Consider the following 12,053-nt stretch of genomic DNA (forward strand, 5'->3'; position numbering starts at 1 on the left):
TCCTTTAAAATGCTATTTATTTTTTTAAAGCTCTCTTAATAAAGTGCCTGAGGTATATTTCCTCAGCTATTTGCAAAATACCACTTTGCAGCTAAGCACACTGTAAATTATCCTACATCTACTTTCTTTTCAACACTCCAATAAAGGGCTTTGCCTGCTCTCCTCTTATTAGGATCACATAAATCAAAGTCTATTAAAGGCCAAGCTTGGTAACCTGAAAAACACAACTCAATGCAATGAGAAATGTTGTTATGGTTGCTGTTGTGCTGGCTGAAGTAAAGGAAAACTTTAAAAAAAATTCAAGGGCCAGAACACTACTATGTATATTAGAAATGTGCATAATCTAATATGCACAACAGTGCATGTTAGAATTAGAAATCCTTTGTGTCTCTAATCATACTTGGCCAAATAAAGCTATCCTATCCTATCCTATCCTATCCTATCCTATCCTATCCTATCCTATCCTATCCTATCCCACTCCATTCCATTTATCTTAATTTAATTATATATCAGTGCTGTCTTTAATAGTTTATATATAGTTAAAAAGAAAGCTAATTAAGTAAATTTATTAAGGACTGTGGTACACATTTATATTTCTCAAAATCACTGCATGTTTACATGGATCAATTCTGCACTATTTTTAGGACAGTTCAGTAAGGCATTTCATTGTTTCATTTGAAAATGCATAGGCCTAAGAATTCAAGCCCCACAATACATAATAGGATGGTGCTCATGAGATCTGCATGGCTTAAAAAGCACATAAAATATAGGCTCTGCAATATATTTTAAGTGATTTAAAAGCACAGTGTATCATACAACCCTTTTGTATACAGTACAGGGATTCATATTGCCCATTGTCCAAAAAAGAGGAAAAAAGGCTTAATGTTTGGTAGGAGGTATGAAAAAAACAAAGGCAACTGCTTCTATTTTTTTAAATAGAACTCCTAGATTTTTCTTGACCCAATTCATGTAGTTTTCATTGTATCAATGTAGAAAATGGTTCGGTATTGCCTTTTTTCTAGCTTGTTTTGTTTGTTTGCTTTTAGTGTTCAATTTAGCCAGAGTTCTGAGATTTTTATGATAATCTTCCATCCAAGTAACAACAACGTCAACAACAATAACAACTAGGTGCTGCCACATAATGCACTTTGTACACTCTTAAAAGCACATTGACCTGATGTTCAGAAATCCATCACACAGTTTGCATGGTTCAGAGACATCCCACTCCCTCCTATAACATGTCTACTTTTAAGGATGAAATTATTCTCTGCAAAATCTTTTTCATCTCCGTCATTCTTGGACAAACTTCATTCTTTCAAATTGGGCCCATCGGAGTAGATCCACCACATCATATCCAAGGTCCATTTATTTCCTATCATTCATACGCAGCTCTTTACAACTGTATCACTCAGGGTCCACTGAGAAATCAGTCAGTTTGGAATGTATGCGTACGGAAAGCCACTTTACTCCAATGGCTCTTCAACTCTGTCACCCCCTAAAATGATAGATGAATTTGTGTGTTGAGTGTTCCCATCAAATCAAAACATTGATTTCATCAGTGTTAAGAATGCACAAAGAATACATCTGTCACTTTTAATAATTCAATTTTACTTCATATATCACAGGAATCTTTAAAGATTATAGTACAGCAATTGTTCCCTGCTCAAACAAATGAGCAGCAAAGCCCAAAGTGGATTTTGACAATGCTCTCTCGTTTTCCACACAAGTCCCATTACTTTTTTTTTTTTTTTACAAAATTTTGACACGGTAGGTTGCTTGAGACTCTCCAATGGAGGGAGGTGGCGGTACTGAGAGAACCCCAACCCACACTCTGAGAACTCCTATTTTAACCCATTTGATTTGCAGGACCCCTTGAAATAATTACAGCTAAAAAATAGCTTACCACAAAGGGTTGCAGTTTACTTTTTCCATTTGGACACTGAAATAACCAATGCCTAGTCCTGGCAGCTAGTTTTTAATTCCTCAAAAAAGGCAAAGGAGCTACTATCAAGCCTTCTTTGTAAAGCTGATGTTGTTTCAGAAGATAATTGATTTCTCCTTGGGGAATTAGTAGGATGTTAGTTACAATGATCTCAGACTTCTGACATTTCAAATTAATTCACTTCTGAACTATGCTTGAACAACTTGCCTCTGTCAAATTTTCTGAACATCAGAAGACTCCAAAGTCAACAAAAGGCTGATTATATCCAGTTTTTTATTCAGGATCGTTGGTACCATTTTGAGAAAGATAATCTTCACTTGAGGTCTTATATTCCACAATTCTTGACAGGTCCTGCTACATTTTCAGAAATGCAACCTGCAGGAAAACAAAATGTAGCCCTCAAATTAGCATCTACACAGTTAAGCTTTAACACATACACACTTATACAGACACCCATCCACAAATGAACAAAACCATTCTCAGTAAGTTATAGTCAGATAAACAGTGCAGACAAGTGTTCCAATCGCTTAGAAAGAGGAAAGTGGTCTGAAGAAATGGCATTTTCACTTTTATCTCTTCTGACTTCTGAGTATAGATTGAAAACATAAATTGCACTGCACATAATGTGACATCTACTACTAACGTCAAGCATGTACAGACATTTTCACTTTATGAAACAAAGAATAAAAAAAAGGCTCTGTGTTGAGATAGTCAAATTCCTTTCCAAACCTAATGTGCCCTGAAGAATCTCACTGGTAGAATCTGGGCATTTAATTCCATGTTCACCCATTTAGTAAATTAATACAATTCCTATGATGAGTTACCCCAATTTATGAAATAAATCATTCCCAGGCAAAAATTCTAAGAAATTTTAATCACTAAAATAAAATTATAGGATGAATACAGAAATAAAATCTGTAAAAGGGGATTGCTAATGATTGCATGTCAGTGTAGTGTACTGGTTCCGATGGCAGTTTTTGAAAGCAGTGCAAAAACATTCTTGCTTGGCTCGCTTTGCAAGCTGGGTTTTAATATGCACGAGGGCAGTTTTTGATAGGATGCTTCTTAGATTTCATCTGTTATGTTCTGCTTCAGTACTAGCTGAATTTTTTTTTTCAAATAGGGCAGGCAGTAGAAATCTGTATAAATAAATGTCAAAGCAAAGGTGAAATAATTTTATGCATCATTAAGAGATTAGCGAAAACTGAACAACCCTTCCCCCCCCCAAGAAAAACAGATCTAGGACTACATGTAGGTAGCAGGAAGAGCCTTGTAACCTGGAACCTGATCTCCCCCCTCCCTGTTTGTGATTTTTGGAACAGTGATGTTTTGCTTTCAGAGATAATTAAAGACACAGTGCTCCCCTGTGGCTCTGATACCAATATTATTCTATTTGCCATGTTAGAAAATTTCATGTTGTCTCGGTTCGTATTAAGACGTTCCACACATCATGGAAAATAGCAAAGAAGGCAGCTAACTGAAGGCATCCTTTACTCATAGTGAAAATGAAAGGCAAAAATTACAAGTAGCTGCAGAAGCTGGTAACATGGGAAGTGCTTTATTCCCCTTGGTCCATCTAACTCAGCATGCTATGTCTTCAGTTATACACAGCTAGCTCAAAAGCAGCACTGGTCTTTCTGAGCCCTATGTGAAGATGCCTAAGATTGAGCAATGGTTTTCTGCATAGAGAACAGGAGTTCTTTCTTTCTTTTAATGAGCTTACTTATGAATCGACATGCAAATGATATCCCTGGGTTTTTTTTCCTGTGAAATACAAGCCGGTTCCCCAAAATTCAAACACAGTGAAGGCATTTGAAGTTATTTTTAACCCAAGAAAATGCCAAGACCTTTAAGCGTGCAATGCTTTTGCTACACCACTGAACATGGATCCTTCTGTTATATGATTTTTTCCCCCAGAATTCTAAATGTCCTTGCATTGTTTCTGTTCACTGCTTCATGCCACTACATCGATCAACTATTTGAATTATTTGATTATTGCATTACTGCTCACAAAAGGAGATCCGCCACTGATATTTACTTGGGTTACAATACCATACCTAACCTACATTTTTATTTCCAAACTCAGAATATTAGTTATCAGGCAAGATCCCTTTTATATTGCTTTATCATGGCAAGATTACTTTTTCTCAGCTAGCAATATATGGAATCTTCAGATGAGCAGTCATTATTAGGGAGCATTTTGAGAATGCTTAGGAAGAAACCTACTTTCAACTGCAATGGCAACTTTCACCATGTAATAGCAATAGCATTTAGCCTTACATACCGCCTCATAGTGCTTTAAAGCCCTCTCTAAGCAATTGACAGAGTCACTATATTGTCCCCAACAATCTGGGGCAATTTTATTTTATCGACTTCGGAAGGATGGAAGGCTAAATCAAGAGCCGTCAGAATCAAACTCCTGGCCGCGAGCAGTGAGTTAGCCTGCAATACTGCATTCTAACTACTGCACCACCATGGCTTCTTTGGCAGATGCTGTAGCTTGTTTAGAAAAGCTTGGAAACAGAAGCTCATTGTCAAGGTTCCAATAGACAAGACCAAATAAATCAGAACTCTGAGGCCTGAGATTTCCTTAAAGAACATGTTTATTGGTTACATAGTATCGGCACAGTCAAAAGTGAAACCAAGTCTGAAGTTCCCTTCAAAAAGCAACAACATTACAAAGTTGAACTTCCCACCCAGACCTATGCAATTAGCTACGTTCTCCAACAGAAGAGCTTGGCGGGCTTTCTAACTAAATGCTCCAGCTCCTATCTAACTGACAGAAATGATCTTGGTTCCCATGGGACAGTAAAATGTTTAGACTAGTAGAAATCCTCCATCATCCTCCATCCCTCTCCTAATCCTGTGGCAACTTAGAACAAAGGAAATGGCTGCAGCCAGGTTCATTGCAGAGTTGGCATTCATTCTTGATAGCCACTACGTTTCAAGAAAACAAGGCCTTCCAAATTTTGTGGAGTTGGCAACAGAGATGTTAGATACAAGAAATGAATGAGAAGGTTAAAAACGGTCAAAGTCAAAGGAGAAACCAAGGTTTTTGATGGCAAATAGAATGTCTGGTTTGAAAAAAGCTAACACAGTCCTAGGCTGTATTAACAGAGGGATAGAATCAAGTTCATGAGAAGTGATACTACCACTCTATAATGCCTTGGTAATATCACACTTGGAATATTACATCCAATTTTGGTCACAACAATATAAAAAAGATATTGAGGAAAGAGTGCAGAGAAGAGCGACAAAGATGATCAGGGGGCTGAAGGCTAAAACATATGAAGAATGCTTAACACGAATTGGGTATATATAGTCTAGTAAAAAGAAGAACTAGGGGTGACATGATAGCAGTGTTTCATTATTTGAGGGGCTGCTACAAAGAAGAGGGGATCAACCTATTTTCCAAAGCACCAGAAGGCAAGACAAGAAGCAATGAATGGAAACTGAACAAAGAGAGAAGCAACCTAGAACTAAGGAGAAATTTCCTGACAGCAAGAATAGTCAACCAGTGGAACAACTTGCCTTCAGAAGTTGTGGGTGCTCCTACACTGGAGGCTTTTAAGAAGGGACTGGACAACCATTTGTCTAAAATGGTATAGGGCAGACATGTGAAACTCGCGATGTCATGTGACGTTGTGCAACATATTGGGACGGTTTTGCCACTGCCGGCAATGGGGTAGGCACAGCTTCCGCATGACGCATCCAGCCTGCGGGCCGGCAGTTTCACACCCCTGGTATTGGATCTCCTGCTTGAGTAGGGGCTTGGACTAAAAGACCTCCAAAGTCCCCTCCAACTCTGTTATTCTTTATATGATAAAAGAAATGGATTTATTTTTCAACACTGCCCTCTTGGCTGCAAAAAAGGCAGCAATTCAATGTGACACATGAAGGACTGACATTAGTCAAAGGTTTTTTTTTCCTCCCCAAAGAAAAATTGAGTTTCTAAAGTGCCTATGAATTTTAGCTACTTTTAAAAATGTTACTAGCATAGAAGTTTTAATATCAGGCGGGAATAATGATGTTTATTCAGTGACCAGCAATCCTCCACATGAGATAATCTGCAGTTATATCAATTCAGGAACATTGTTTTCTCCCTCAGTTTGACAACTGATTTGTCAAGTGAATGGAACAAATCATAATCTTCAAAGGAAAGGGTGACCTCTATGGTGAGAGGAACTACTTTTTCAGGGAAAATGTGTCACCTGAAACATGTTTGCATTGCACACAATAAATCAAAGCAAAAATTCCTCCCAATCTGAAAAATAATAACTTTTTACAAAATTATCTTCATAAAGTTAAGATAACTTTCTATGGCTCATCCCAGAATAGGAAAGCTGAAACATAAAAGCCCATATAAAAAAATACAGATAAAGCGTTCCATTTCCTTTAGCAGTCGAGTTCCTCTAAAATAGGCAACATTCCAATACGTTCTCTACTGAATGCTTGTATGTCACTCTAATTTCAACTTTTGATCTTTCAGGAGATGGAAAGGAAATCACTACAAAATTCTATTGATTTTTATGCCGCAATAATAGCAAGAGAAAAACATAATTATCACTTGATATACCAGCCCAGAAACCAAATCATCCACCAATTCTCATTGGGGGTTATTTTTGCTTCCCCCACTGTTTACTACAAAAGTTCAAAATAACAGGGTGGGTACCGGTGGAAGACCCTTCAAATTCTTGCTTTAACATGTCAGAAGTTGCAATATTCATTATATAGTAACGGTTCTAAGGATGCAATATATATCTCTTTATATGAGATTTTCCTACTAAGCTCATACAGTTCTATTTCTAATTAGACATAAGTACTAGTGCAAGGGTCATTTAATATATTTTGTAAATTCTTATAAATTTCAGTGTGTGTGTGTGTGTGTAAAACCCAGTCTATTCCATTGAATCTTTCAGATAGAAAGATACAGACTACAATAAAAGCAAAAAGAAGAGAAATAAAATTAATAGAAATTCTCCAAATGGCCAACAAAAATTTTCAATGCTAGTTAAATCCATGATACAATAATGTTGTTTTAACAGTTTTATGAAATCTCAGGAGGGGAAAATGCTGGCTGCACTTTTGGAGGCCAGGAGTTCCAAGATACAAGAACTGCAATAGAAAAGGCCAGCCATCTGGTCCATGACCTCCTTCCAGTGGTGGGATTTAAATATGTGAACAACCGGTTCTCTGTGTGGATGCTGCTTCCGGAAGTCCGTTCTGGGCCTGGGCAACAAAAAAATAGCTATCGGTTCTGCCGAACTGGTGCGAACCAGCTGAATCCCACCACTGCCTCCTTCCCTCAACTAGAGGAGGGGCTTGGGATATTCTTATCAAACATGCAGATTCAATTAGACAAAATGATGCTCAATTCAGTTTGTATGAACTAAGTCATCACTCCATATAGCACAGCAAAGTGGATCAATATTTGGGAAGATTGGAGCAAGAAAAAATAAAGACACATCAATCTAAAGACACATCAATCTAAGACACCCCAAAAGTATTTTAAAACTATTTTTTAAAAAAATCTGGGGTCTGAGCCTTTATAATTATACTTTATTATTTCCATTTCCCACTTTTCCAAGTGAGATCTCCATCAAAACATGTCTCTCACAAAATACCGAAAGACTACAAATAAAACCTATCTTCTGAAGTATATTTGAATTTTGCCCTCTTAATTCTGCCAGATATTATGTGTTTTCTTGTGCTTTGGCTAAGGGAAAAGGTAAATGTATGCAACTATCTCCTGGGCGTTTTAAAAAGGAGACTTGGACATCCACAACTCAATGAACAATGTGAGCAGCTTTTTAATCCAAATTGTATCTGGCCTGACAATACTTTCTGCTCCCAGTTGCAACTTTCCATGTTTGCATTTTTTGATATAATGGAAACAAAATATTCAATTAGAATTCCATCATGAATCCCAAGTTGAATTTCCAGCTTGGTCATATTATCCAGTGAATGAACTAAACTGATATTTAAATCAGGAACTTCCCAACTCATATTCTTCAAAACTATGATTAATTAGTCGTAAAGGATTGGGGTTAGAAAATTCGAACGAAGTTCACATAATTGCTTTAGGAGCATGGCAAGAAATTGTACCTATGAAGGTTTCACCAAATTTTCTCCCTGGGTTTTCCAACCAATCTTAATGAGCAGAAAAGAGCACTCTAAACACCTTCTCAACAAATTCAAGAATGATAGTCCTTTGAAGATCACTGGCTACACAACTTTGAATTAAGCTGCCTATCTTACTAATATTAACACTAGGGTTCCATACTAATTAAGATTTTTCTAATCTTGATTAGCATTAAAATGATTTGAACTAAAAACTTCAAAAGGTCCCCAAAGGACTTTCTTACTCTAGTTTCCAAGTCATATTGCATATGTCAATTACTGCAAAGATCTACAAGTCGTAGCTACTGAAAATCCTATGTTAAATTATCTAAATGGCAGTAAACAAACAGAAGAGTGTGCCTCAGAGCTTGTTAGCATATGAGAAAATTAACTACAGTTCTTTCCTAACTCTGGCAATGGGCTCTGCTACCTTTAATTTTTCTGACACCCTTTGTTTAGGCTCCTCTGTTTATTTGGCCCTTCAGAAGTTCGGCTTCAGAATTCTAGCAATCTTCACATTTTGGAGTTCTTATAAACAATAAGAACAATAAACAACATCAGCTGCCCGTAGAGCTTAGGACTGCCCCTGACCTTCGCTCATTCCGCCGGGACCTGAAGACTTGGCTCTTTGAGCTTTCTGGCCTGGACTGAGAGTATTAATTGGGGTTTTAATTGGATTTTAATTGGGTTTTTATATTTTTATATTTATTCAAGGTCTAAATATAATCATTTTAACTGTTCTTAATTTTTGTAATTGTTGTATTGTTATTTTAAAAAACTTGTGAACCACCCTGAGTCCTACGGGAGAAGGGCGGTATATAAGTCTAATAAAGATAAAGAAAGAATTAATAGTGTTTGTAGTTATCCTATATGAGCTAGAGAGAGATAGATTTTAGAGTTTATGGCTGTTAGCATATGGATGTTTATGATTTTTTTTTTTGTTTTTTATACCTTGTACTTAGCTCTGGGAAGTCGGGGGGGAGGGGAGGGGGTAGGGAGGGAGGGGTAGGGGAGGGGTAGGGGGGATTGTTAAAGATAAAATGTATGATAAAACTTTTCAATTAAAAAAAAAGATAAAGAAAGAATTTAAAATCACTTCATAACTAATATGTGTTACTTCTTGACTTTTACTCGTTCCCCAAAAACTAAGACCAAGTCTTATATTTATTTTTCCTCCAAAAGACCCATTAGGGCTTATTTTCAGGTGTTACTTTATTTTTTCATGTACAGGAGGCAGTGAGTGCGCAGAAGCTGACAATGTCTGGCAGCAGCTGTAGCTCGTCGGCCCCTTGGCTGGTCTATTCTGTCCCATCAGCTTGCCCAGAGATGCAATGGGGCAGATGGGTGCACGGCACGTCCGGTGGGATGATGCCGCCACAAGGTGAGGCGAGGCAGATGGTGGGGGTGTGACCTGGCTGCGGGGCACCGAGGTGGACTGGTGTGGGGAGCGTGGGGCAGATCCATCTGGATATGCTGCATGGCCACCTGTCCTGTTGTAGCTACAGGCAAGCAAATGGTGGGATGGAACAGGCCGGCTCACCTGCACTGCACGGGCTTCAAAGCCCCAGAGTGCAGCAGCCAAGGGGCCAGTGGGCTGCAGCTGCTGCCAGACACCATCGGCCCCCACGTGCTCGCCACCTCCTGTGCATACGCTGATGATGTGTCGAGTTCATTGGTTTACATGCAGTATATTTACCTCTCATCCAAAGGGGGCCACTTGGGTACAGTATGTACTAATATTTAATTATCATTTATATTATCATTTATTTTAAGTATTAATGTCAATAATATTATTTATTTATATTTAATTATATAATATTATTTTATAATTCAGTATGTCCGTCGTGTGTTGCAACGGACATCTGGTTGATGATCTTAATTGGGATAGGGCTTACATTACGAGCACCCTGAAAAATCAAGGTAGGGCTTATTTTCTGGTTGGGCCTTATTTTCTGGGAAACACAATAAAATATCACCATGGGTATCCATGGGGAGGAGAGTGTCATCATATTTGTCATGTTTCATTATGTAAATGATGTATCTTGCATTCTGTATATCATTAGTATTATAACATGATGAATATTCATAATGGCATAATTGGGACTTCCAAAGGATGCCAATGATTATGACTCTACTTTCTATTGTAAAGGTAGTTTAACAGTGTGTGTGTGTGTGTGTGTGTGTGTGTGTGTGTGTGTGTGTGTAAAGTAGCACATAATTGCTTTAAACTAATAAGATTACTAGAAAACACCATGAAATGGGAGCAGGAGATAGGTAAAAATGTAGAGATTACTTATGAACTCCATTAGCAGAAAAGGAAATTTAAATTGAAAAAAGTGAGTTAAAGAGCCATTGAGATAACTTTGTAGTAACTATGCAGAAATGGTTATAAAAACAAAACAAGAAGCGACCGCACAAACATGAGAACAGAAAGAGAAAGAGGACCAAAAGGGCGAAAATGAAGGACCTGCCAGAGAACAGAGGACACTAGATCTACTAGATGTAAATATAAATAAATGGAAAAGTGGAGAAAGAAAATGGAATCTTTTCAGTAAACATAAATGGACTAAATTCCCCAATTAAAAGAAATAAGATTTTTTTGGAAGTTACAGAAATTGAATTTAGATATAATTTGTTTGAAAGAAACATATATAAAAGAACAACATCATAAATTATTGGAATATCCAAAAATTGGGAAATTTTATTATGCATCAGCGCAACAGAAAAAAAGAGGGGTTGCTATGTATATTAAAGAGACAATAGATTCTAAAATGGTATATTCAGATAAAGAAGGAAGAATTTTAATGGTAGAAATATATCTGCATGAAAAGGAAATATTGTCAGTGGTAATTTATGCACCAAACAACAACCAAGAAAACTTTTACAAAAACCTACATAGAAAAATAATAGAAATGGAGTACCAAAATATTTGCTTACTAGGAGATTTCAATGCAATAATAGATGGAAAAATTGATTTTAAAAGTAACAAAACAGGAAAAAATGGAAGAAGGTTACCTAAGACATTTTTTGATATGGCCCAGGAAATTGGAATCCAAGACATCTGGAGGGAAGTTAACCCACAAAAATTGCAATATACATTCTATTCAAATAGTCAAAAATCTTGGTCAAGGATTGATATGATTTGGATGACTGCTGACGTGAGAATGAACGTACAGGACATTGAAATAGAAACAGGTACATGGGCAGATCAGAATCCTTTGAAAATTGACCTGGAAAGGAAATAGAAAAAAGGCCAAGATGGACTTTAAATCATTCCATATTAAAAGAAAAAGAATTTATAGAGTAAGCGAAAAAAGAAATGGAATTCTTCTTCAAAGAAAATAAAAAAGAAGATACAACAGTATAAAATGTACTGTATGGGATACAGCTAAAGCGTATTTTAGAGGCACAGCTATAACATATATAGCAAGGAAAAATAAACACAGAAAACAGCAATATGTATTATTAAAAGAAGAATTTGGAAAGTTAGAATTAGAACTGCCAAAAAATCCACAAAAAAACTTTGAAAAGAGAAATGGACATAATGAAACATAAATTAAATCTGTTAGACTCAGAAAAAGTGGCAGAACAGATAAAAAGAGCAAAACAGAATTTTTTTTGAAAATGCCAATAAGCCGGGAAGATGGTTAGCTTATAAACTTAAAAAACAGAAAGGGAAAAAACGATATATAACTTACTCGATGGGAAAGGTTATTTACAATATAAAAATGAAGAAATAAAGAAGATAGTCAAAGAATACTATAAGGAATTGTATGACAAGGAGAAAACTTCAAGAGAGAAAACTGTAAAATATATGGAAGAAAGTAATCTTCCAAAGATTTCAGAGACATTTAAAATTGTGTTAGATGAAGGGGTTACAGTGATGGAAATATCAGAGGCCATTCAAAAGACAAAAAAAAAAAAGGGAAGTCCAGATGGGCTACCGGCGGAGTTATATAAGAATTTACAAGAGATACTAAGCGAACCGTTG

At 36.7% G+C, this 12,053-nt stretch overlaps 1 protein-coding gene across 1 annotated transcript in view; it reads right to left on the minus strand.

The window, feature by feature from the left end:
• Positions 1-1,522: 1,522 nt before the first annotated feature.
• Positions 1,523-12,053, minus strand: part of UBE3D (ubiquitin protein ligase E3D) — a 77,748-nt gene continuing 67,217 nt past the window's right edge. Inside the window, exon 10 of the mRNA XM_083377516.1 lies at positions 1,523-2,317. Coding sequence (XP_083233642.1) covers positions 2,297-2,317 — 21 coding nt within the window. The 3' untranslated portion in view covers positions 1,523-2,296. The remainder of the gene's footprint in view (positions 2,318-12,053) is intronic.

The sequence above is a fragment of the Vipera ursinii genome (assembly GCF_947247035.1).
Source record: "Vipera ursinii genome assembly, chromosome: 1".
Taxonomy (NCBI): Eukaryota; Metazoa; Chordata; class Lepidosauria; order Squamata; family Viperidae; genus Vipera; species Vipera ursinii.